Source organism: Suricata suricatta, chromosome 9 (assembly GCF_006229205.1).
Source record: "Suricata suricatta isolate VVHF042 chromosome 9, meerkat_22Aug2017_6uvM2_HiC, whole genome shotgun sequence".
NCBI classification, from domain to species: Eukaryota; Metazoa; Chordata; class Mammalia; order Carnivora; family Herpestidae; genus Suricata; species Suricata suricatta.
In genome coordinates, this window is record NC_043708.1 from 122,475,165 (window position 1) to 122,502,631 (window position 27,467).

Genomic DNA, 27,467 nt, shown 5'->3' on the forward strand with positions numbered 1-27,467 from the left:
CACCAAAGTTTTGGTAAACAAGATTAAGTAAATAAGATTAGGCAAATGGGGCAAAGGCCCCCAGTATAGGACAAAGGCTTAGTAATAGGGAATCTCAGGATGAAAACATCCAAGATGAGGTAAACAAGATTAGGTATTCAGGGTGGAAAGGCCCCCCTACTTAATATAAATAGCAGAACGCTGCTTCATAGGAAGGAAAGATCAAAATTGGTAAATAGGCAAACAGGACTTTAGACCACAGTAGAGTGAAGTTACCTGGAGTGGAGCTAATTAGCAAAAGAAAGGTGCCTTGTTGACCCTGAGGTAGCTGCTGGGTCCTTCCTGTCTCCTAGACCAGTTCAGGTAAACAGAGATGGTGCCTCAAGTTTGCTATATGCAACCTTCCACCCAGCATCAGAATCCTGTTTTGTAATGACTCAAACCCCTAACACTGCATATCTTCAAAACCCCCTTTCCCTCATGCCCATGTGTTAATGTGCACAGTTTCCTTGTCTCTTTGTCTCTTTGTGTGCATCCATCATGTCAGTCATCAGTCATGCTTGTAAGCCTTCTGATCTTAATAAAAACAGAGGAAGGACCTTTATTCAGGGCTTTTGTCTCCTCCCAGATACTAGCTTCTCTCACATTTTCAATCCTGCATCCCTCTCTCTTGCTGGACAAGAGAGAACTTCAGACCCAGAGTCTATGACATCTCACTCGTGTCTCTCTCTCTCTCTCTGAAAAATAAACTTAAAAAAAAAAAGGAAGGAGTCAGTCCAAAATCCAGGTTGAAGTTGGGTCAGCTGAGGAGGCCCAGAGCAAGAGTGAGGAAACACAACATGGTTCCAAACAGTGGAAGGACACGTGAAAGCTCTTGCTACCAGGTTGCATCCTTGCCCCCAGAGCATATAGAAGAGTGCCCCCCAAGACCATGCCAAGCCTCCTGGCATGTTGATAAAAGCATTTAGAAGCTTAGCACATCTTTACACTGGCAACTAAAACTTATAATTGAGATACTGTTATATGCTTCTTGACACAGAATTTTAGCTAGATAAATACTTTTTCTTAATCCTCTTTTTTTAATTTGAACTTGGTCAAAAATAATTGCAGTAATAGATAATACTTGTTCAGGGTTTGCTATATTAAAAGTGCTTTACTTGCATTATTCATTTAATCCTCAGACCATTAGGTAGGTATCAGATTCATCTTACGAATGGGGGAAAATGCTTGGAGAGATTAAGTAATTACCATAATCGCCCAGGTGGTAAATGGCAGAGTGGGGTTCAGACACAGCAGAACTGTCTTCCCCAGCCCCCCAGAATCAGCTGGCCTAGAGAGAAGTCTACCCATGGTTTATATTTCCAAGAATGGCCAAGGGTGTGTTGGATACAGTGGTTTCCAAGTCAGCCCTGCTCGAATAAGCACAATCCCAGTTCTCTTATAGAGAGGCAGTATCCTTAATCATAAATTCATAACTCTGAATTTGAGAACCATCTTCAGAGGAATTGGGTCTTTTGTGGGTTTCATTGGCCATTCTGCCATGTCTTAGAGCTGGAAAATGGAAATGCACTAGAAGGTTTTTCAGGGAGGTCCATTTGCCGGTACCTGTAGAGCAGCCCAGGGACCCTATGGACCATCCTTTATACCCAGAGAGGGACCTTGGCTGCCTTGGTCACTCACTCTGCTGTCTTGGTCACCAGGTTAGTCAGAGCCTTTGCTGACTCAGCTGGAGGGACAGCTGGCTCACAAAAGACAGTGATGACCAGCGTGGGTGTCCCAAAGGTCTTCAAAGTCTCTGATGATTGTGTAAAGACACCAAGTGGCATTATCTGTGCTGGAAAAGCTCAGGTGATAAAGGAGAAGAGTCCATCATAACCTGAAATCAAGGCTAGAAGTGTCCCACTACCATGGTCAAGGGACAGTTACAGGGTTGGAGTTATAAAAGGCATGCCAGATATTGGGGCCTGAATAAGTTTTGTAGATGTTCCAGATAAGATCCAGACACAAAATGTAAAGAAGAGTCCAGGAAGATTGTCACTTCATCTTATGAACAGCTGATCCTTCATCAACCTCTTGCTTTGCTTTGGGAAATTTGCCCTACCACCTTCCGGCTTGATTGCTGCGTTCACCAGTCCATCTGATTTATTATTGCCTCTGCATTTCAAACCAGTCATAGGGGCTGGCTTTGGCTGTAGCCAGAGCCCGCCCAACACAGTACAGAGTCAGGAATTTTCAGTTTGCATTCTTGAATTGTTATGTTTTTGAATGGAAGATCTTCTACTGAGAGCTTTGGGATTAATATTTATTTCATGATACCAAACTGAGGTTCAAGAGATCAGTGGGACAATAGACTGGAATGGGACAGTTCTATCCCCCTAAGAGACAGAGTGTGATAAATTTTGGTAGGACAGTTTCACAGCAAACCTGCACATCTCCATGATGTCTTTGCTCCCATAGTGATAATCTAAGCCTATCTTAGAGGTAGTCTGTGGCATGTTTGGAATTGGAGTGACCAGTTAAAGGAGGCAATACAAGTGGCATTAAGAAATGGTTTCAGCATCCTATGTGCGTGGTGGGCTGAACAGATGAACCCAGAACATTCTGTGGTTTCCAGTACCAAAAAGAGTGGATGGTGGCCAGGCCAGCAATGTGGTTAAGAATTGCCTTAAAAATTTGTGTGTAATTTCATACTTTCTCAGAAGATAGTCTTGAAGGACTTATCCTTTTAAAGGAGGGATTCTCCCTGCCTTGTCTCCAAGTTTTGGTTGGTTGTTTATTTTAGACCAAGTTTGAGGAGGACTTAAGGAAAACCAATGCTCTGTTCTGTTGGTTGTCGTATGTACCATGTTACACGTCGACATGTAGGGTGTCGTAAGGGTATGTGTGCCGTGGACAGGATGAAGCAGTATAAATGCCCCTTTGACCTTAGCCTTGAAGCTGATACAGCAGATGTGGACATAAGTTTTATGAATGAGAATGGTAATTTGTCAGTATCCTTCAAGTGGAGCGCAAAATCAACAAATGGCTTTTATGTTGTGTTTCTACTCTTATGAACCCAAAACAGATTCATTTTTTAGAAATACTCATTTGCAGAAACAAAGACAGTTTGTAACAAATGTCACTTGTACTGTGCTGTGTGAAGTTCCACATACATACAATTCCCTGATCCAATAAAAAACTCTAAGGTACAGTAAAGATTCTAGTTAAATGCAGCCCCAGGGAACAGATAGGGGCCTTGTCAAAATAGAACAGTGGTTTCTTTGAAAAGTTCGTGTGTATATATATAGATGTATATATATATTTCAACACTCTGGGTTATGTATTTGTAAATCATACACATATGCATGCATATCCCCTAGCTGTTTTTTCTTTCATTGTTAAATTCTTTACAACCACAGTGTCCATTATAACTTGGATACTTAATTTAAAGTGTTTTCTCAATAAAGTGCACCCACCTAATTGACAAAATCCACCTTCCAATGTTTGCACGCCTTGGCTACTCTTTTAAAAGTAACGTTGTTCGTGAATAGTGGCAGTGCGACCCTTACTCGTTTATGGCATGAGTCAGTCAGTTGAGATCTGGCAAAGAAAAGCACATTCTGTGAAACGGTGGTGGTTATCACCTTCTGCGGAATGCTTGGGTAGTCCCTCAGGGCTGGAGGATAACTTTCTCAGGATCTTTTGGTCTGCCTTGGCCGTCCAGAGAGGATTTTTTCCTAGGGAATGTCCTTGATTATATTCTGGGATTCCTGTGTTTACTGTTTTTAACTTTTTTGAGGTTATAGACCCCTTTGGAAATTTGAGGAACGCTATAAACCTTCTTGCAAGAAATACACAGACACATACCAAATTTTGCACAGTTTTAAGGGTTAAAGACATCTGTCTTAGAGTCTTTTGAGTCTATGTTTTAATAGAAAACTCCCTGGGCTTTGAACAGTAGTTGGCAGGCTTCTCCTGCAGCCCCTGGAATGCATTCCGCACAGACCTGGCTGCGTGGCTGTCTCCCCTGCCTGCCTCTAGTTCCCTGAAACAGAGCTCTCCTCTGGGGACCTATAGGGGGGCACCTACAGCCAGACTGCCTGGCTCAGGGGGTTCTTGTTGTAGCACGAGCCTGGACAGTAGCTCATTTTGTGGGAGCTCATCCTGAGTTCTCTCACGTGTCAGTGAGGATGGTGACAGCATCTCTTTGTAGAGTGCTGGTTGTATGTGTGCACACGTGCATCTGTGCATACGTGTACGTGTGTGTGGTCATGCCCAGGTGCGTGGGGGTGATGCAGAGATCCCTGTCACCAGGGCCAGTGGGTAGGGCATGCCAGTGCAGAAATGCAGCCTGGTACTTCCTGGGTATAGCCACTTTTCAATGCCTGCACGTCTTTCGCTTTCCCGGACTGGCCAGATCGCTTCCAGAAATGGCCTTTCTACTGATATTCACTTTCATTAACAGCATCTGAGAGTCTTTTTTTAAATGTTTATTTATTTATTGGGGGGGGGCAGAGAAAGAGAGAGCAAACGGGGAGAGGGGCAGAGAGAAAGCAGAGAGAGAATCCCAAGCAGGCTCCTGACTGACAGACACACAGAGCTGGATCTCACAGACCATGAGATCATGACCTGAGCCAAAATCAAGAGTCAGGCTCTGAACCAACTGAGCCCCCCAGGTGCCCTCAGCACCTGAGAGTCTTCAATCCTGATGACCTTGCTAGGTTTTATCAACATGCTGAGTGTGAATGGCTATTTTGCACTTTTGACTGGTGAGGTAGACCATCTTTTACATTTTTGCTTGGCCACGTGAGCTGCAAGTCACTTCGTCCTGGCTGCCCTCTGTTTGTCACTTTGTGATGCCTTATGTCACATGGAGACCTGTCCAGTGTGGATTTGGCTAGATTTCTCAGTCTTTTCCCTTATGATTGCTGTTCTTTAGGTCTTGCTTTAATTGATTTTTATTTTTTTACTCTTCTAAGATCATAATGACATTGCCCTACATTTCCTTCTGCTAGAGTGCACAAGTTTGGTTTTCACACTTGTGTATTTAGTCTGTGTAGAGTTTTTGTGTATGTCGCGACAAGGCAGAGAGCTTAATCCATTTGTTTCCCTGTGGATCACCTACCGCCATTGTGGTTTATTAAATAGTCCATCATTTCTGTGGTCCAGATCCTGCTGTGGGTACCGGTTGGGAGCCTCCGATGCAAGTTTTAGGCAAACCCTGTGGGACAAAAGCCGTGAGATTGAATCGTAGCACTTTTGCTAGATGCTTGAACTTGGGCAAACTGTTGACTTCTTAGGGTCTTAGTTTCCTCATCAGTACCATGGGGAGGATAATAGTATGGAGCTCACCAGGTGTTTATCAGCATACAGGGGGTGAATGCATGGAAATCTGCACCACAGAGCCTGGGGCACACATGTAAGTGTGTAAGAAGTGTTAGCATTCATCAATCTCCTCCTCTTCCTCATTTATTTCTCCCTGTTCCAGTCAACCTTCCTAAGCAGCAGAGGCTGGTGTTATATGAAGATTAAGCTGGTAGGGCTGCCATGTGTTCGTTCATTTGTGAACTTAAAAAAATTGTTTTAAGTTTATTTATTTACTTTGAGAGAGACAGAGACAGTGTGAGCTGGGGAGGAGCAGAGAGAGAGAGAGGGAGAGAGATTGAGTTCCAAGCAGGTTCTGCACTGTCAGCACAGAGCCAGATGTGAAGCTCAAACCCACAAAATCGTGAGATCGTGACCCGAGGCAAAACCAAGAACCAGACACTTAGACAACTGAGCCACCCAAGCGCTCCTGTTTGTGAACTTTTTCAGGACGTGTTAACCTACCCTGTGCCATGCAGGTTAAATGGGCCAGAGATGCTGCTTAGTGTCTCTACAGGCATAAGGTTTGTTTATGGTTTGGGCTACCATGAAGACAGGGCTTCTGCTGCAGCAAAGGCACCATGATGGGCTCTGGGCATCTAGAGGAGGAGAGAAGGATGCCCTGGCAGGATTGGAGAAGAATCAGTGGAGGAGGACACACACCAGTCTGATGTTTTAAGGACTAGAGTGGGGACACACAAGAGATGTGACCCCTGAGGAGATATGACAACAGTCCATGCTTAAAGTGATGGCTAAGGTCTGGGGTTGGGCCCAGAGAGAAAGGAGAAAGTCTCCAAGCCTGTGAGCAGCAGGAAATGATAGTACTTGATGATTTCTGAGATCTGGTGGGGGAAGGAGAGAAAGAGAGTTTCCCTGGGTCTGTGAGCTTTTGAACTTGGAACTGGGGACAGGGGAGCTCAAGAAGGCTCAGTTTGGAGTAGCAAGTCCTGTTTGGTACGGGCTGAGTCTGGAGCAGAGTATGGGATGACCAGGCTGGCCAGCCTCGGTAGAATGCCACAGCAAGGCTTGAATCCCAAAATCTGGTCCTGGAGATGAAGCATAGGGACCATTGTCAGCACAACAGTGACATAGAAATGTGTGGAATTGCTTAAAAGATAAAGAACTCTTGCTTATTCTATGCCTTTGGCATTTTAGATAGAGACACTGACATTCACACTATTTTTGCAGTCTGGGACAATCCTGAAACTCAACCTACCTTCTATTTGTGTTCCTCCTCATGCCTCCAAAATCCGTATGTTGAAATCCTCATCCTTAAGGTGATTGTGTTAGGAGGTGATGAGGTCATGTGGGTGGAGCCATCACGCTTGAGATTAGTGCCTTTACAATAAGCCCCACAGAGCTCCCTCACCCTTTCTGCCACATGAGGATAAAACAGGAAGGTAATGGTCTGTGCCCTGGAAGAGGGCCCTCCCTGACACACTGGCACACCTCCAAGACCCTGAACTGCTGGAGTCCAGCTCCAGCAGGTCCAGGGCTCCCTGAAGGATGGATGGTATCAGTGAAAGGGAGCAAGAGAGCCTCGGCTTCTTTCTGATCACCAGGCAGGCATCTCCGCACTGACCTGAAGGTCAGCTTTATTTATTGAAAAAAATGTATGGGGTACAAAACAGAAGTGGCAATTGCCTTAGATGATGATTTCTGATGACAAATTCTTTGGCATGTAAAAATTTCCCAGAACATAGATTTGTAGAAGACTTATGCATAATCTTTACCAATAGTGATTGAAGTAGGTGACTAGATGCTTATCACATGGGGAAGGTGTCTTTCGCATTTAAATACAAGGCAATGTTTTTAGCATAGTGCGGGGGACCAGCCCACGCACCCTAGTCGAAAGGTCCCGAGTAGGGGGTTGGTGTCGGCGCAATATCTCTAGAAAAGAAGACAGACAAGACAAGACAGACCAGACAGACAATGTGGATGGTGGTAAAGCCACACTTTACTAAAATAGCCAGGGTCTTATATACCATGGGTGATTACATCATTTCTTTAATGGTTACATAGTTCAAGATTTTTGAAATAAAGACATGCTCCGGAAAAGGTCATTCTAATCAGGATACTAGTAAATAAAAGGAACAATCAAGTCATTACAAGAGAGGGATTCCCTAATAATGGTCTGGCTCCAAGCTGAAGATGAGCTGGAAGATGAGCCTGAAGAATTCTATGAGGAGATTTACATTCCTTAAGGCCCTTCATCAGTTATGCATGGGCAAGATGCTTATCCTTTAATAAGCAAATTTTTTTGCAGAGGTTTGTGTTAACTCCCTACACCAAACAAAGAGCTAGAAAGCAAAGCAAGGGGAGGGCTGGAGCCACTGACTGCACCAAGTTGATTCAAAGCCTAAAAGTACATATCTCTTTACAAAGCAATGAGAAAATCATAGGATGAACAGAAGCCGCATGTGCGGCCCAGGAGGCCAAATATTGTTTGAGGGTTATTTTTGCCTACTGGGCCCCAACAGCATAGTAAAGACAAAATTTAGTTCTTTTGTGAGCAGCGGTCAATAGCCTGTTTTCTTGAGGAGAAGAAAAATAGGTTTTCTCAGGAAATGTAATATTTGCTCCTATAATCACAAAAGAAGAAACTCCTATAACAAGTTTTTTCATAAGGTACAATTCACATTTTTAGCACAAGAAAGCAAGTCACTCCTAATATCAGTCAGGCGCCTTGGGGGTTGATGCTCAAGCAGAAATTGAGTGGGGGTTGAGTGGGTGTAGATGCCGGTCGCCATCTGATGGTGGGAGGCCTTGCAAACCCACCTTACTTCAGAGATGGCTCCCAGCACGGATCTGTGAAAAAGATATTTCCGTTGTGTGTGTGCACCCAGTCTGTGGCATTTTGTAGAAGCACCCTGAATGGGCCAGAATCATCGCCTGTTGGTTCTGAGTTGTGTCCCTAAGCTCAGAGCAGCAAAGTGACTTCAACCCACAGGCGGGGCCCAGGACTTTATACCATCCACTTCCAGCCACGCCAGAGGCTGGGCATCTTCCTCATCTAACATCCACCACAGATCTGCTGGTTTCCTCTCCACGTGCTTGGCATGCTCCTGACTTCATGGCACTGCTCTTGTCAACATTCCTTGTTAAGAGGCTAGATTTTTTGTTTTTATGTCAAATGAAATGACGTCAGCTGACACAGAGCCCACCTAAGCCTCCCTAGGCCATCAGAAGGAAGGGCTTGTCATGATAGGTTGACTAGCTCATGAATGTTGAATCAACACCCAAACGACAGCCAACTTCCACGTTAGGTTACTTCCTTAGTTGAGGGGGCTGTAGTGTCCTGCCAGTGGGGCATTAACAGACTTGGGCTCAGGAGCTGGTGCGCAGAGCTGCCCTGGGGCCTGGCTTGACCTTCCCCAGTACCCCCCCTCCTAGCTCCATGCACAGCTGGTGAGCCAGGCCCTCCCTCCTGGGCCTAGAACAAAGCACAGTATGGAGCTGCCCTTGGTGCTACTGTTGACCCTTGTCCTGGGGTCTCACTTACATTTTACAGTGAATCCCAAGAGGCTGACTTTGCTGGGCTAAGCATTTAACAGGAAATGTGGTTTCTTAATTATTCTGAGAAAGCTTTTCTTTTTTCCTTGTGTTTTTTTTTTTTTGTTTTGTTTTTTGTGTTTCTTTTGCTAACTTGGCAAATATTTCTATGCGTGACCTCGTACTTTATTCCTCCTGTGGAAATACAGCTATTAGTATGAGAGGGAGGGAAGCTGTTTATCAGGGCTGTCTCAGGCAAGTTTCAAGAACATACAGTTGCCAGAGTCCTTGTAAGACAATAAAGGTGAATTCTAGAAGCAGCTCGTATGGTCTGAGAACTGTGGGTAATACAGGTGAGGTCTGGTGACATCGATGAATCTGACCTTGACTAGTTAACCCCTCTGTGATTACTTAACTAATTATTAGCACGATGACATCATCAACCTATGACCCTTGAATGCTCTCAATACAACTCTGACAGTACCAGCCCCTGGGAAGACTCACTCATGCCTCTTTGGTGTCTGTTCCTTCCAGGGTCACGAGCCCTGACTTTTTAAATCGCTTTGGTGAATTACAATAATGGGAATGCCTTTGTGACCCAGCTTTATTAAGGTATCATTGACAAAATTGTAAGATATTTTTTAAAATGTACAAGGTGATATTTAATAGATGTCTGTATTGTAAGGGAATTCCCCTCAAGTTAATGAACATATTTACCTTCTTCTTATTCATTGTCTTTTTTTTTTTTTTTTTGGTAAGAACATTTAAGTGCCACTCTGATTAGCAAATTTCAACTAAACAATACAGTAGCATCAATGGTAGTCACCATGTTATAATTTTTGTTGTTAAATCAGGTCCATACTTTTCTATTTCACTTGTGTGTACATCTCTTTCTATTTTTAAAAATTTAACTGGAGTCTAATTTACATAGACACAGGTCTATCTAAGTGTCCTGTTCAGCACATATTTGCAAGCTGAGCACCCTGTATAAACAGAACCCAGGTCAGGAAACCTGACAGTACCGGCCCCTGGGAAGATTCACTCATGCCTCTTTGGTGTCTGTTCCCTCCAGGGTCATGAGACCTGGCTTTTTAAATCGCTTTGGTGAATTACGATAATGGGAATGCCTTTGTGACCACCACCAGGCTCAGTCACTGAGTTCGCCAAGCAGACACCCCTCCCCGAGCCCTACCTCAGTCGCGGCTCCTCTCCTCCCACACGTAACCGCTGTCTGGATGTCTGCATCGACAGCTCCCATGTGTCTCCTGGCTCCTGCGCTCGTAGTTTTTGAGTGAGTCAAGGTGAAAAGAACAACCGCGTTTGTGTTTCCCGGCTTGCTGAGCTTGGCCCTGTGTACATGGAGTGCCCGCTGCTGCTGGTTCTACTTTTATTGAGAGTCACTAGCAGAAACAGCAGCAAGGCTCCCTTTCCCTTGCTTGGCAGAAATTTGGGGGCCTGCTGTGTGCCTGGTGAGGCTCCCAGGTTCCCACGTAGACTCAGAAGGTCGGTTCCTTAGCTCCCTGCCTCCTGAGTCATCTCCCTGTCCCCTCTCCCTGGTGTTCTTTGCAATACCCTGGGCTCTGGGGATTTGAAGAGAAGCTTCAAGCCTCCCACCCATCAGACCTGGCATTGTGTGACTTTTACAAGCATCATTGGAAACTGGCTCTTCCCTCAGAGGCTGTGCTGGTGAGCTTTTTGGGAGCATTTCAGAGGGATTGGCAATCTTGAGTGGCCAATGCTGTGAATGGCGTAGGTCTGCATTTGGCAAAACCTCATCTCCTCACTTCTCACTAGGCATCTGAGTTTCCCCAGACGGAGCCAAGCTCCAACTTACGTGGGCACCCCACTGCCAAATGACTGAGATGTCAGCTCTGTGCCTCCAAGTGCCACAGAGTGAGGGGTTTTTGACTTTAAATACAGAGAGCCATAGATACTTCCTTGACTCCCAGCCTACCACTCTGGGACTGCTCTACCCAGCATTTTTGCCATTTCAACTGGATGGCCCATACAACATTCTAGATCAGTTCCCTGTTACCAAAATGTGTCCTAAACAGGGTGCCTGGCCCCTCAGCGTGTCAGGAGGCTCTGGTGTTGGCTGGCACAAGAGGATAGTGAATTCCTGTGGTCAGTGTCTTTGTCAGTTACTCATGTGAGCAAGGGGGACATGGGGCACTTCGGTCCGTATCCAGGTCCCACTCTGGGTGTATTCATCCGCCCAGGCTGCCGTAATGAAATGCCCCGTCCTGGGTGGCTTAAATAACAGGCATTTATTTTCTCAGGTTTTCAGGCTGGAAGTCCAAGATCAAGGTGCTGTCAGGGTCGATTTCTGGTGAAGCCAGCTCCCTGACTTGTACACGACCATCTTCTCAGTGTGTCCTCGAATGTGCTCCGTGTGCATGCATGGGGAGAGAGATCTCTGGTGTCTCTCCCTCTTCTGAGGACACTAGTCGTACTGGATTCAATCCCATCCTTATGACCTCACGGAAACTTAATTTCATCTTTTCTTTATTTAATTAAAAGAGAGAGAGCGAGAGCGAGCGAGTGCGAGCGAGCATACTAGCAGGGGAGAGTGGCAGAGGGACAGAAAGAGAGCAGGCTCCATCCCACGACCCTGGGATCATGACCTGAACCAAAATCAAGAGTTGGACGCTCAGTTGACGGAGCCACCCAAGTGCCCTAAACTTAATTACATCTTTAAGGGGCCTATCTTTGGCTATAGTCACATTGGGGATTAGGGCTTCAGTATGCAAATTTGGGGGGGGGGGACACAGGAAAGTCTCCCATGCTGGGCATGATGAATGTGCCTGCGATCCCTTTTATCAGCCACCAGTCATTTTACCTCCTTCGTGGCCCTGGCTGCGGCATGATTTAGCCATCTTCCCACGTGGGGCTGCCTTCGAGCCCTCGAACAGGCTCAGACAGAATGGTGGAGAGGGACTGTGACTCACAGCACATCCTTTGGCTACCAGAAGGCTGAGTCGGGAACGTGCTCTTCTTTCCAGGGACCGCATGGTTCCCACAGGGAGCACTTCAGTTCTCTCTCAGACCCCCCTTTGGAGGCATCTGGCCCTGTGGAAGCCTTAGCGGCCCCTCCCCCTCACAGAGGAGATATTTTTAGACAAAACCCCTCACATGCCTGTTCAGCCTCTCCTACACCTAAACCCTACCTTTTCAGAGGGAGGGACAGAGCATTCTAACCTGCCAGTTAAGGGAAAACATTAATGGGGAGAGAAGAAGACAGAGGAGTCTGAAAGCTGTTAAAGCAGGACCGTCAAAGTTCCTTCTTACATTATTGGCAGAAAGAAATGCCAAGCAATCCAGTTGATACGGAACACATGAAAGCTTTCAAATGTCATTTGCATCCGTTGCTGTGGGAGTGTCTGCAACAACCTCGTGGCATCAGCTTACAGGAAGACTGTCCTGTGTCATCTGCCTAGGACCACGTCTGCACACACACACTCACGTGCACACACGCAAACCCACACGCATGCACACATATGCACCAGCAAGGTTGCTGTACCACAGAGGCGTGGACCTTGAGCAGGCTTGATATTAGGTGGTCATGCTTCCAGAAGGCCAAATGCTGGAAGATGGGTCGGCGTCCTTGTCATGCTCAGGGAGCACGTGCAAGCGTGCAGAGGTCTTGTGAAGGGAACTCAAGGCCCTGGGTCACACACACACTGCGCTCAGAGGTGCTGCCAGCAAACACCCCCACGGAAGGAGCTAACCATGGTGCAGGGTGTTCAGAAATGTTTGCCGAGTGAATGGAAGTGCGGATGAGGGCATGGCTGTGGGGGGAGGGGGTGCTCTGAAATGACAGGTGACCCACAGGGGGGAACCCAGGGAGCCCAGGGAGCAGCACAGGACTTGGTGCAAGCTTCAGTCTCCACTGTCCACTCTAGATGTGGACTCAGGTCGCCAGGGCAGGGGTGTTTTAGCGACTCTAGCACCCACCCTGTGGGCCCTGAGCTTGACTTAGAACATCTCTGCTCACGGTTCCACCCACCTCCCTGTCTTTTTGTGGGGATATTGTTCTCAAGGCTGTTTTTCCCTCTAGGCCTCTGCTGCTTTTGTTCAACCTGGGATCCCACACCTGGCACGATGCTATCATGTACAGGCAGCCAGGAAACACTTGATGAAGTACTTGTCAAAGTAAGAGATCTTTGGGGATGTTTGGACAGAACCCTTCCTCTGATGTCCTGAGGTGGGCCTGCCAGGGGCCCTTTCTGGTGGGTGTCCAGGCCTGTTCCAGAAGCCCCTGAGCCTCTATGGGACCCTCCAACGAGAGGCATCTTGCTTATTTGAAGAATGTTAAGCCTACACCCTTGAGATCTCCCATCACAAGAACACAAGTGCCATCTTGCCTGGAGGGTGGGATGTCTTTATGCACTTGGCTCATGATGGTCGTGGTCTGTTGAATATCAGCAGTTTCCTTTCCCTCCCATGTCCCAGCACGTTTGGGTTTTCTAAGAATGCAGCAAAGTGTCAGGATAAACTTATAAATCCCCAGGGAGAGTTGACCCCTACACTCACTTAACTCATCAAAATGTTCTAGCCATGGCTCCAGCCCTGGGACCTTCCAGTGCACTCTGGGGACTTGGCTGTGTGGCTCCCTCCCCAGGGGTGGCATCTCTTCCCAAAGTCCTAGACCCTGGAGGCACTTGGGGAACTGGAGTAAGGGTGTGTGGTTGTCCTTGACTCTGACCATAATCAAGAACCCCCAATCCGTTTCTCAAAGCTGCAGTTCACATGACATTTGGACTGTCTAAGCAAGTGAGCCTGTGACCCAAAGGCTGCTGGGCAGTGCCTCCCAATTGGCTGAAAGCCATATTGCATGGGGAAGGCTGGGAAGCTTCCTTGGGATGTGTCCACACATCCACTGCCTGTCTTGGTGACTCTTCTCCTCCCCACCTCGCTCCCAGCCCCACACAACTATTGTCTTGTTCCAGGGAAGGTGTCTGCGTTGATGAACCCTCTGGCATGGGCTTTTCTTTTCCTCCATTGCACCTTTGATGTTCCATCTAAGAAGGCTTTGCCTACCCCAAAGTCAGAAAGACTTACTTCTATGTTTTCTTCTAAGAGTTTTATAGTTTCAGATCTTCCATCTAGCTCTGTGATCCAACTGGAATTAATTTTTATGTACCACATAAAGAAGGGGGTGCGACGTCAATCGTTTGCAGGTGGCTGTCCAGTTGTCCCAGCACCACTTGTTGAAAAGACTCTTTTTTTTTTCTCTGCACTGGATAGTCTTGGCACTCTTGTTGAAAATCAATTGACTGGAAATGTGGAGGTTTAATTCTGGACTCCCAGTTAAGATACCTCGATCTAAATGTCTATGTTTATTCAAGGACGACATTGTTTTGGTTACTCTAATTTTGTGTTAGTTTCGAAATTGGGAATGTTGAACCCTTTAGTGATCAGACTCAGAAAGTATTCCCTTTACTTCATGCATTTACTGCTTCCTTTCGCCTGGAGTGAGTTGCTGCATTTTTCAACTCATCAGCGTCCTGCTCAGTAAATAGGTGTCAGGTACTGGCACTTTTGAATGGCGGTGGCAGCCTCCACATGCTCATGTTTAAGGAGGGAAATAATGTCCTTCTTTGAGCCATGGCCCCCCTCTGTTCATGGTGTAAGAATAAAGACCTTGGCTAACTCATCTTCCTTCCATAGTAACTGACTCAAGGGATCCAAGAAACAAGAAACAGAAACTGGCATACATACTGGTAGTGCCATTGTTAAGACCAGGCTAGGCCTGGGAGAGCTTATCCACCTGTGTTCCTGGAAGACAGGGGCACTGACCTGGGGCACCAAGCCATCGACAGGGCTGGATCGGAAGGCAGTGCTCTTCAGTCCCAGGAAGCGGGGCCCTGAGTCTCAGGCCACTTCTCCTACCAGTCCTCCAGAGCCTTGCCATTAATGTTCTGCCCCAGGTTTTTGAAGCTGTGCCTGTCCTTCAGAATATCTGAGGCTCTTTCTACTCTGGGCAGAACCATTTAGGAGGTCAGCGACTTACAGCGGAGACAGTGGCCCTGTGGACCGCTCACCATGGAAAGGACGGCAGAGAAGGATAGACCTGAGTTAATCCAACAATGTAGACAGTACACAGTTCAGACATGTATGTGACATGTAGACTGAATTTCCTGATTGCAACTGATGAAGACACCACTGTGTCTGAATAAAGGACATGATGTTTTAGAATACAGTTCCCTGTCATCATTTGAGGATAGGGGAATTTGCCTACTTGCTAAAATTTGTTTGTAACTCCAAAATCAGTCTCTGTAGTGCTTCTGTGGTAATTCTGCAGACGTGTGCAGAGAAGCAAACTATTTGAGTCCCGGAAGAGGCACGTTCCCAGATGAGGTTGAGCAGGGTGACCCTTTGCCTTCTCATTCCAGCTCTTATACTGGACACAAATGCCTTTCTTGTGGCCTGTCTGGTGCCACTTTTTTTTTTTTTTTACATTTTGGTGCTTTTTGGGGTGATTTTGCTATTTACAATGCTTAAGTGCTGTCTAGTGTTCTAAAGCACAGAAAAGCTGCCGTGTGCCTAACAGAGAAAATACAAGATAAGCTTCATTCAGGCATGAGTTAGAGGACTTTGGCCATGAATTTAATGTGAAGGAATCAACCATATGTTAAATAAGGTGTCTTTGAACAGAAACACATAACAAAGTTATTAAACAGTTAACAAAGATGTTGTGACTAGAAGCTCATAGGAACCTAACAGTGTATGTCCTCTGGGAGCCATGACTGTGTATTTGAGAATCTGGTGTTTACACTGACTTTTTAGCATATACCCACCACCGATAATATGAATCAACTGTAGTTCTTTTTCTTTTGTCACGTATTAAACTGTAAGACTTTAGCTCTTTCAAAACTTTTTAAAGTTTATTTATTTATTTTGAGAGAGAAAGAGTAAGTGAGGGAAAGGCAGAAGAGAGGGATGGAGGGAGAGAGAATTCCAAGTGGGCTCTGCACTGTCAGCATGGAGCCCAACGCGGGGCTTGAACTCACGAACTGTGAGATCATGACCTGAGCCGAAACCCCAAGAGTCACATGCTTAACCAACTGAGCCTCCCGGGTGCCCCAAGACTTTTGCTCTTAAATGCTGTTCACACATTCAGCTCATACCCCCCAGCACTTAGCAGTATTTACAAGAGCACGAGGACATGTCCACGAGCCCTGAATGTGCAACTCTGGCCCAACCACTGTGATTGCCAAGTGAGTAGATACAAGTTGCTTTCTCGTAATTGGCAGTGTCGTGTCTCAGTGATAACCATGATGGTGTTAGTACTTTGAGCAGTTGGTAGAAGAAATTCGACCATTTCTTTCAGAGGCAGAGTCCAAGAAGTTCTGAGTAATGGGCAGCAAGGCCAACAGCTGCAAACTGTTTACATGTGACAATTTGCCGGATAAATCAGAGTTTATACAGTTATGTGTTGTTTACCGCTTAAACCTAGAAAGAATATGGTCAACCCTGAGTTTAAGAATTATGTGCTTACACCATGCAGTTTTCTACTGAAAAAGAAAATAATTAAACCTCCTCAGCCAATTTCCTCTCTGAAATTGCAATCCTACCAAGGAAAGGAGGAGAAGGGAGAAAGAATGTCCACACTATATTGACATTGGGGAGGGGAGGTTAGGAGACAGACTTTTCTGAATGAGTCAGATAGACTTCTCCAGGCATCGGGAAAACTCTGTACAGCCCGTCAACATTTCACATTTTTATTTAAATTTTTTAAGTTTATTTATTTATTTTGAGAGAGAGCATGGGCAGGAGAGTGGCAGAGAGGGAGAGAATCCCAAGCAGGCTCCATGCTGTCAGCCCAGAACCCAATATGGGGCTTGATCATGACCTGAACTGAGATCAAGAGTCAGATGCTTAACTGACTGAGCCACCCAGGCGCCCCGACATTTCAGGTTTTGAAAAGCATGTTTTGCTTCCCTAACCTGCCAGAGGTGTAGCAGAGATGGAGTGAGCCACCATTAGGATACAATCACACACTCAGTGATGCCTGGACTCTGACCTCCCTTCACATCTGCTGCCATACTCAGAATCAAAATTTAGAGGGTATTTTCTGGGAGGGAGGGGTCTCTCCCACCTCTGCCTCTGCTGTAAGTCACCTTGGATAAATGGGATATAACCAAGAACTTTGATTTTCACGGCAAGGGCACACTCATTATATTAGGTTTAAGCCAAGAGAAAAAGAAAGAAAATGTAAGATTAATAATGACTTCTCCATGTCCTGCAGGTAACTTAATATGGCTGCACATATCCCTTGAGTCTTTTTATCTTTCGTTTTAAAAACGTTTGGACTTGAACATCTGAAACCTTTATTTTATCCTGTCCACATCTCTGCAGAAGCCACATTAAGATGTATGAAAACCATCAAAGTCCCCAAAGAGTATTCATTGCTGTTGGTCGCCAAAGCTTTGGTAAGGGAGGCCCAGGGTTTGCCTGGAGGAACCCTGGTGTTGGAGAAAAGAGAGTTCTGCACTTGTTTCTGGGCCTGGTCAGCCATATAACTGGTGACTGGACCTCCATTTTCCTGTCTGTAAATTGGGCCAGTAACCATACCCGCCAAACAAGGGAGGGTCACGCGTGCAGAGCAGTGCTTACCTAAGAAATGCCAGTTGTCTTTCTGCTTCCCTTTTATTCCAGGGAGCTCTGTGAACATGTATTGTTTGCTGGTTTTAAAATTTCAAAAATAAGTTCTGTGATTTTGTGTACATGGAGAATTTTAAGTCATGGAAAAGCACCACTCTAGGATCTTGCTATCTGTGTAGGGAATTCCAGTGACCTGGGAGGGTCCCTCTGGTCCCACACCTTTAACATCGGTGTTACCAGAACTTGGGCTTACAGGTCTCATTTTTTTTTAACAGGAAATCAATGTAGAAAAACGTTATTTCCTCACTTCTTGATAAGTGCCGGGGTGGGGCTGGGGCGGTTTTCCAGGTTGGTGCCTCTGCATTCTGGGGTGACGGGACTCTCTTTGGGGCTTCTGCATACCCCCCGTTCTACACTGCTGTTCTTTCCAGGGAGCGTGGAACAGCAGCAGCTTTGTTTCCCGTGGGGGCTCCTGGTTTAATGACCATTTATTCCCTGAAGCTCTTACTTTTACAACAACCTGGGATTTTCTCCCGACTTTGTTTTGTGACTTCTAAGCGTTTCTGCATCGTGGCCCATAAACGCTCAAGGCTCCTGTGCTCCAGATCAGGGGCTATCTTCCTTTCCATGCTTTGCCTTGCTCACTTTTATGACCAGGCTGTTCGTGATTGGACAACATCATTAAAAGCACTAGACCTTAATCCACCTTTGTGTGAGAACATTTCTTGTAAATAAACCGATCCTTTGTTTTCTAGTTAAAAAAAAATCATCTGTGCCTTGGAAAAATTAAAATGCGATTATTGGAAGGCTCCTTGCTTCGCTGTTTCCTTCATGTCGTGTGTTACCTAATTACAGTGGAAAGTCAGGACTGCCGGCTCTGGGTGCTGAGTGCAGCAGCCGCCTGGGGACACATTTGTGTGGCACTGAAATGTGCTGGCTCAGCAGACGCTCTTGGGACAGCAAGCTCAGCACAGCTGGGTTTCGATGCCTCCTTTCCCCATTCACCAGATGACTTCGGCTGGAGGCGTGCACAGCTGATTGTTCCAGTTGATTCATTGACCCAGGAGGCCACGGCCTGGGCTGGGAGAGCACTGCTGGGTGTGCATTAGAGTGTGTGTGTGTGTTGTTGCACGCACATACCATCTGCACTATGTAGAGACATTCCACCTACTCACTGCTGGACTTGGTGCAGCAACCCACAAGGCATTTTTTAAACAAAACCAGAATGATGACCTTGAAGGCACCGAGAAGCCGGAGCATGTCCTTTCTGGTTGTCATTTTTCTCCTTCCAATAGTCTGCATTGCTGGATTATGATGTCCACGTGCAAAAAAAGCATCTTGAGGCCAAATAACATTTCTTTTTTTTTTCTTTTTTTTTTAATTCTGCAACCTTGGCCAAGCACATTGCATGTTTCTAAATAAAAATAGACAGACGCTTTGGTGCCGACTTGGTGTGCCGAAGGCGAGCCAAGCCCGGGAGAAGCATCGCCCTGCAGAGTAAGGGTATGGGCCCTGCTCCGCTAAGGGGCTCAATGGGGGGGGCAATCAGGAGGAGGGAAGTGTGCCCCGTGTGTGGCTGAGGTCCACCTCAGTTAGGAATTGATGTCAACAAAGAGGAGAGGAGTGGTTTGCATTGGGGGAGCAGAGAAAGAGGCTCATCTTTAATTAATCCCCCCTGACCATTCATTCTCCTCCACCTTCTGGTGACTCCTTCCCGCCCCAACTCTTGTACTTGCAAAGCTGGTGTCAGCTCCCCGGGTACCCTATGCACATTAGTGAAAGGGCCCCTCTGAATGGGGCTGCAGGTAGCCTCATGTTTGATGGTGTCATGGGTGGAAAATAGGCACCTCTTGCTCTGGTGGCCACAGTCCTTCCCAGGGCATAGGGCACTTGGGCAGAGTCCAGCTGGGAGGGCCTCTGTCCACCCAGTCAGCGGGCACATCACTGGGCAGCGCAAGCCTGGCCACTCCACATCCATTGTGAACTCACAGCAGCAGCAACACTGAGTCTCCTGGAGCACGTGACCCACCAGCCACTCTGTGCCACGACCCACTCATCCATTTGACGAGTCAGATGCCGCACTGCTTTCAGCCCTCCCTCAAGTTCTGTCCCAAGCCCCAGGAGGGGGTGGGGGTCCATGGACTCCTCTTTTGTGGAGATAAGCCCTGGGGCCACCTGGGTCAGTAAGGGACGCCCGTCCTGGGCGCAGAGACGCAGGAAGTGTGGAGGGCGGCTGTGGCGCAGGGGCAGCCTGCAGACAGGTGGCTGGTCTGTGCCTCAGTTGTACCCAGCCTGGCCAGAGGCCCTCCTGTTGTCCACACACACCTTTCTGCCAGAATAGCCTTTCTTCCTAGAAGACTCCCATCTGCCCTCCAGAGGCTGGCTGCCTCCTGTCCCTCGCTCATGCCATTCCCCTGCATCTATCTTCCTCCCAGTTGGCTGGGTTCGGTTCTTCTTAGAGAGGGACCTAAGGACCCCAATCAGATGTGTGTGCAGATGAATGAGTTGGTCTTTAGGGCACATCCTCAGTGATAATTTCCAGGCCCTGACTCTTCTGAATCTTCTCCCTCCCTCCAGGCCCCTGTTTCATTTTCTCCCAAGGGTTCCTGAAACATCTTTCCGAATATCCTGGCCAGCTCTCCCTTGCCTGCTTTCTGTGAGCCCAGCTGCTCCTCTGCTGCCTGCTCCCACCCTGAGAGCATCAGCCCTCCAAGGGCAAGGGCTGGGATGTGGGGAAGAAGATGCTCAGGGTGCAGAACTTAAGGAGACACTCCCTCCCTCCCACTCTGGGCATGCAGGTGCAGGGTCAGCTCTGGATAGAGGGACCCTCCTTCAGCTCTGCATGCTGGGCGCCTTGCCAGCCTCCCCTTGTCCCAGCTCTCAGTGTTGAAGTTCAACAGCATCCCAGCACCAGGTGCCGATCCAACTTACCTTTCTCCTATGAGCCTTGATTTCCATCTGTAACCGCCATCCTGGGTAATTAGGATTAAATTAGATAATGTGTGTACTCAGCACATTGCCTGACACCTCTTAAATGCTTAGGAGATCTGCATGGTGGCTATTGTTATTATTATTAATTATTTTTAGTTGAATCCAAAAGCTGTATACGCAAGCCCATCCCCCACTTGAGCTCTGGAATGAAAGTTCCAGCCCTATGCCCACTTTATCATCCCAGTTTGCCCCTCCTCTCTCTCGATCATGTGTGATGTTGACTGTATGGACTTGCCCCAAAAGGTCAGGGCCTCCCATGTTCTGAAGAGGATGTGTTTTGTGTCTCTGCTGCAGGAATTGCTTACTTAGGAGGTGTGTGCAGTGCTAAGAGGAAATGTGTGCTTGCCGAAGACAATGGTCTCAATTTGGCCTTTACCATCGCTCATGAGCTGGGCCACAAGTAAGTATCAGACTCTGTATTGTTCTGCCTCTTCCGATTCCTTTCTGAATATATATATTTTTTCACTTGAATTCTGTAAGTTCTATAACAGTAGTGCTCTAAGCCTTTGCTTCTTTTGTAACACAGACCTAGGTCAGGAAGCCAGGGTCCCAGCCCTTCAGGGAGCCTCAGAGATTACTGAACAGATGGTCTCTGAGAGTTGAAATGTTAATTTCATGTTCATATCTATTCTGTAGAGGGAAGAAGTTTTTCCCAGAGCGTGGTCTTTGGTTGCATTTCCTTTCCTAGACCAGCACGATCTTGATTCACTCTAAGTATATCGTTCAAAAAATGAGATTTATCTTCATAGATGAAGTCCAGCTGTCTGAAGGTAGAATGACAGTGTCTTCAGTTACTGCCTTTGAACATGGAAATTCTTCCCTTGAGGAGTGGATAGCCATTGGACCTCAGAGCCCAAAGATGTTGTAGAAAAGATCTTTTCAGAGGAGGAAACAGAAGGTCAGAGGGGTTGTGTGGCTGGCTGAAGATTGAGGTCACCTGCAGGAAGTCTCAGAAAGCCAGCTGACTCCAAATCCGTGGCCTGAGGGTTGACTCTTTCTCCTGCCATAGGTGTCTGTTTTGTTTCTTCTGAAGGAAACATTGTGGTATGACTACATAAGAACTTATAAAATAAATAAGTACATTGAAGAGGTCAGAGCATGAAGAACAATAAGAAAATTTATAGTGGGTTGACTTGAACAAAATTAAATGGAAATCTAGTTCTTGGGAGGGGCAGGGAATGTACTGTAAATGTTTCCTAGTGATCTATGGACTGATTTAGATGCCTGGGACCCTAAATGTGAACTTAAGCTTCTGCTTGAGTAGAGTTAGTCTATTAGGAGGAGCCAAGAGCAATTTCCTCTAGGATTAACCGTATCTATGGCTAGATATAGATACAGATGTGTATTTCCTTTTCTTCCTTTTTTTTTCTTTGTTTTATTTATCTGGTCCCATGTAGATGGGTTTGGTAGTTGACTTTTCTATACCTACTGAGTATTGTGATGTGAGTACAATGAATAACAATCCTATGTGTACTTCTTGGGATTAAGGCAGAAAAAACATGTCATTGGCCAAAAGATGCAAAATGAACACTTACCACTAAGTACACACTTATTTGATCTCAAAGGTATTTTTCAAACACTGGTGACAGCACATTGCCCATACCTTTTCACCTACACTACCAGGAAATAATTTTTGAAACTAATGGTAATGAAATATGTATTCATATGTCTGATTTGTAGGGAAAAAAAAAAAACCCAAACCCATAGCCAAGAGTGGTTGCTGACAGAAAAGTATAAATCAGTACAACTTTGGCAAACACCTTCCCACTATCCAGTGATCCACCTAGCCTGTCATAGTTCCTCGGGACCAACTACCTAATGGTTTTGAGAATGTGGTTGACAAAACATTTTCCAACCTGGGGTTTGTCTTGGACTTTTGAATAGATTTCTATGAACTGCTTTTGGAGCCAGGGCACATGCCAGGGTGCTTTTTGCACCCACGTGTGAGCACGCACGTGCTGCACAGAGGCCTTTCTCCTTGGACAGTAAGAACACAGAGGGCCATTTTCTCCCTGATGACCTGTGTGACCGTGCTGGGCCGCTGGCATCTGAGTGCAGGTCTGCAAAAATGAATGGTTAGATTTAGTCATACTCCAGTAGCCTTTAGGTACAGTCTGCTTAAATTTCTTGGAGGGCTCTTTATAGCTTGCTATTGAACCCTAATTACCTACAAAAACAAACACCTTATTGTTAATCAAAGCCAATAAATTCTGCTAGCTTTTGGCCCTGCCTCTAGTCAGGTGATTATGGTTTTCCCAGAGAAAGTCTGTTGTCTCTGATTATTCACGAGCAATGGGAAGCAGGTCCCCTCGGGAATGGAGCCACATTCTCTCCATCTGCAGTCCCTTCTGGCCAGCTGGGCTCAGAGCCGCAGACAAGGCTGTGTGGAGGCTAAACAAGAGGGCTCAGCCTGCACTCTCCGTGAAGCCACTGGCCAGGCAGCCTCACAGATCTGAAACCTGGAAGCTGTTGCATATTTTGAGATAGAGTGGCGTAATTTAACTCCGTGCTCCTTACGTACGGGTGAACTGAGGATAGGATGGTGGACCTAAACCAACCGGTCCATGTTCTGCAAGAAAATTTCTCAGTGAAAGCTTTAGAAAATGAGAGTACCCTTCTGTGTACCCCTGGAAAGTCCCCAGGGGGCTCATCCACTGGTCCCTAACCTTTTAACACTGATAAAGTGAAACTTGTCTTCCGAAGGAGAGGTGTGTGCCCTTGCACATGGCCCTCTTGTTGTTTACCCAGTATACCTCATATGACTATCTGTGTGAGCAGTTACCCCAGCTCTGAGTGTTAGAAAGATGTCCTTTCCACGTTAGCCACACATTGCAATTATCAGGCAATGAGAGTCGCATACATGAACCTGATTTTCTTTCTGCTTTGGCTGTCAGAAATGCAAAGCAAATGTCAGGCTCATTTTCAGACTCATTTTCATCTGAGTCCCCAAATTGTCATTTTCTTTCCCTTTTTGTGTCTCTTTGTACAACCGGTTATATTTTACATATTATAGCTCAAAAATAATTTCTTTGGTACTGTAAACTGGCTCCAATCCAATCTGCAAGCAGATAGGCTCTAAATTATGAATTAAAAAATTCTTGCCATGGTAATATCAATAATTCTGCTTAGGACAGGAATTAATAATGTACTAGTGATGGTTAAGTCAAATCCAGTCTCATTTATTGAACATCTACTGTGTTGGATATGGTGCATTTATTATGCTATTGATTGGTTCTATGGGGTAGGGATTAATTAGGTTTTACGGATTTGGAAACTTTAAAAAAAATTTCTAATCTCTACTTGAAATGATTGGGGATCCCCTTTATGGTAATATACCCAGACATCAGGGCTAGTAAAGTAAGGATCCACGTTCTAAAAGAAGAGTAATAAGGAGACAACTTGTTACATCTCCACAAAACCAAGGCACCTTCAGATTGCTGCCCACCAAGGCAGACGGGACAGTCAATGGCAGAAGAAAGCCAATGTGTCAGCAAGAGAGACTTCCCTACAAAACTCAAGTTCCGTATCTGCGACGGACAGCTTTCTAGTTATTACCCTGTAAGGAAGTGGGGTGGAAAGACTCCAGGCCTGGGTTTAGATGAGGACTGAAGGATTTGTAATTTCTCGTGGCGGTGGGGGCGGGGGGGGGGTCGAGAATGAGAACCTGGGAGGGGCTGTTCTGTGCTTCCACCAGGAGGATGAGTTGGCTCCCCGCAACAGCAGTGATGACAGTGACTTTGAGGTTTTCTAGCCTTCATGACCTTATTTGCCTTCTTGCCTGTGAAAGACTGCCTGGTAGGCGGCTGTATGTTTAGCTAGTGAACAGAAATGCGGTAGCGTGCATTTGGGAAGGCATCTGTCTCCCTGTCTTGCCGTGATTGCTTGAGAACCCAGCTGAAAAAGAGTGCCTACTTCATCCTGCGGTGGCCAGGAGAGGGAGGAGCTCCTGAGGGCTGGAAGATGGCTGTGATGGACTTCTCTTTCTCCAGAGAGCTGAAGCTGACACCTGGTATTGGTTACAACTGAAACTGATGAATTGGGGGTAGGGTGGTGTGCCTTCAGGGAGACAGCCCAGCTGGGCCAGTGCTGCCCAGCAGGTTTCCCCACAAGAAACCAGGACAGGGGTATCTCATGGCAGACCTCAGCATTTGGTTTTCAAGCGAAAGAGGGACAGCTAGAAGCAAGCGTTTGTTTCTCTTGAGCAAGCTCATGCTTTTGAGGCTCAACCCTGATCGGCCATGGGAAGGACTCTCCCCTACGGTGGATTAGAAGCTCAGGTCCATGCCGATGGCCCATGAGAGAAGCAAAAACAAAATCAAGGGACACCCTCACAGATCATGGAGGAAGTTGGTAGTGGCTTTAGTATAATATTAAGATAAGTGGGTATAATACATCAGATGATATTGGGGGAGCTCAGGGTGGTATAGACCTGGGTATAATATATCTACTGGAATTTTAGAATATATTGTTTGTTGTGATTTGGAAGTTTTAATGTAGAAGGGAAAAAGCAAATGGTTCTATGACAGCCGGTTAGAATGCCTTTTGTTTGGGGGAAAATGGTGTGATTAGGCTCAGGGGAGGCACTTGACAGGCAAGAGCCCTCCCCAGCACTGCTGGAGGCCAGGAGGGCACAGAGCTGAATCTCAACTTGACATTTGGGGCCTGGAGAGACCCAGAACGCCATGCACACAGCTCCTCAATCAGGTAAGACCGACAGCTCTCCAGGAATGTCTAAACACAGGCCTGTTTAGGTGGGGAGCGGAGAGGAGGGGGAACCACATAATGCACACTCGGCCACCCACATGCAGGGGGAAAGAAACAACAGGACATGTCTTTAGATGTAGAAACAAAGAGCTTTCTCTTGCAGAAAATAAATCTCAGCTTCTGTTGGATTTAGGAGGCTCTGTTAGATAAGCCTGAGCCAGATCAGTTCCTGCCTTGAGTCATTCCAAATTACGTGACCTCTCCAACCCAAGGAAATCTACAAAAAGCCCTCCAGACAGACCCCCAAGCCACACTCCATATTTGGGCTCTTGGTGCCTGTTCTTCAGGTGGGTACTCTCCCCACCTGCTTTTCCAGGGATTTTTTTTTTTCCAACTTCCATATTCCCTTTACCAGCTCTTTCTGTTCTAGAATTTACCTCACCTCTGGTTGGCCAGCTCAGGTTGTGGCCTCTGCAAAATGTTGTCCACAGGGCAGCGTGGAGACCTGGTACCGGTGACAGCTGGCCGTTGCTGTCCAAGGGGGGCTCCTGAAGCATTTATAAGTATCAGGGGCCAGGGCTGCACCTGAGGTCAATTAGAACATGCCCTCTGGGGGCGAATGAGCTCAGGATGGCCCTCCAGGAGATTTCCGGTGCATTCCTGGCTCATAATAGTATTCATGGGCTTCCTCGTTGCTTCCTGGCCTCATCCACCTTCTTGTTTCTGTCTCTGCCCCCTCCTCTAGTCTCTCCCGGCCACCCTCAGATGAGCCACAATAGTGCTTGATATGGTCCTCCTCTTCTGGCTCTGGCTCACCTCTCCATCACTCCGAAGTCAACGCCTTTCACTGCTTCCCTAACATCACACCAGCCACATGCACTCATGGCTGGCAAGGCAGGTGAAGAGAAGCCCAACCATCCTGACAGTGGCCATATGTAGGCAGGGTTAGTTCTGTTACCTGCCATCCGACACCTGCTGGGAGACCTCAGTGACGGCCCAGAACAAAGCATCAAGCACTTGGTGATGGGAAAAATGTGATGGCCGGAAGGCTGGAAATAGAGGAAGAGAGTAGAGAGACAGACGGGGCCCAGGGGAAGCTTGCGCACCATCAAGGACCGAGGTACTGAGTACATGAGTACTCTGAAATGAAGAGAAATGCAGGGCTAAGGTGTAGAGATACAAAGTGTCCTGATAAGGAGTGATGTTTTGGTGATCTAACAGCCATGTGTGCACCTGCAGACATGCGAACAGTTATCAATGGGCTCGGTTGCAGCAGTGTGTGGAGTACGGCTGGGTTCTCAGACCTGCTCTCACACCCATGGCCCCTTACAACTATGCCCATCCCCCATTTTGGAAGCACTGTCCTGACTGGCAGAACTTGGAAGGAGTGTTGTAGCATGACCAGACTTGGTTCCCCTGCTCAGTCCTATGAGGACAAGGCAGGTGGGATGCCACCATGTGTCCCGAAGTAACAAGTGGGATCCTTGGCCCCAGGCAGGTCCCACGTGAAGTTTGGTTGCTTCCAAAAAAGACATTCCTTAAAAAGTTAGATCCAGGCATTCTGGATGTTTCCAGCCAGAATGTGACAGTGTGCAAATGAGTTCAGGGCAGTGGATGTTGGAAGGATGTCTCATTTACACATGCCTGGGGACATGCTTGCCCAGCGTGCAGCACAGAATGTCAACTGAATCCCATCCCTGAGAATCATGGCTTATGGGCAGAGTGGACAAGTGTCCAGGGAAGGCTAGGGAGCAGAGGGAAAGGGGAGAGAGCTGTTCTGCAGGGGTAAAATGTTCTTATAACTGGAGTCGACACAGTTCAATCTGAAAAGAATGGTCTCCATTGCAGAACAGGAAGTAAGGAAAGCCATTATCCAGATGTGTGAAAAGGGGAAATGTTTGTCTGTGATCTGTATTAGGAGCGAGCTGCCCGGTGCAGTACGGAGGAGACACGGAATAAACGGAAGCCAGATATGATCAGGCAGGTCACCTGCCCGCCGACGGCACTGGCAGCCACTGCTCTTGCCCGAACCCTGTGCTGGGGGGGGGGGCTCAGTCTTGTAGGCACCACTGTTCTTCCCTGAGCCCTTTGCTGGCATGGGAGTGGGGGGGCTCAGTCTGGTATGCGCAGCATAGACATCAGATGGGCCAGCCTTATAAAAAAGGCACAGCAGAAAGAGGAATTCTGGAAATGTCATAACTGCTTAGAAATCCCAGGAGGAGGGGGGAGTATGCTTTTGTTCTAGTTAGAATTAGGGTGGTTGTGTTCACATAGAGGGGTCAGTCTCACAGAACAGAAAGCGGGGTGGGGGGGGTGGAATATGCCCCCAGGGGTCCGCGGCATGCCCAGGT

At 46.9% G+C, this 27,467-nt stretch overlaps 1 protein-coding gene across 1 annotated transcript in view; it reads left to right on the forward strand.

Moving 5' to 3' along the window:
- The window catches only part of ADAMTS17 (ADAM metallopeptidase with thrombospondin type 1 motif 17), a 337,603-nt gene that overhangs the window by 116,152 nt on the left and 193,984 nt on the right, over positions 1-27,467 (forward strand). The window contains exon 8 of the mRNA XM_029952287.1: positions 20,707-20,812. Coding sequence (XP_029808147.1) covers positions 20,707-20,812 — 106 coding nt within the window. The remainder of the gene's footprint in view (positions 1-20,706; positions 20,813-27,467) is intronic.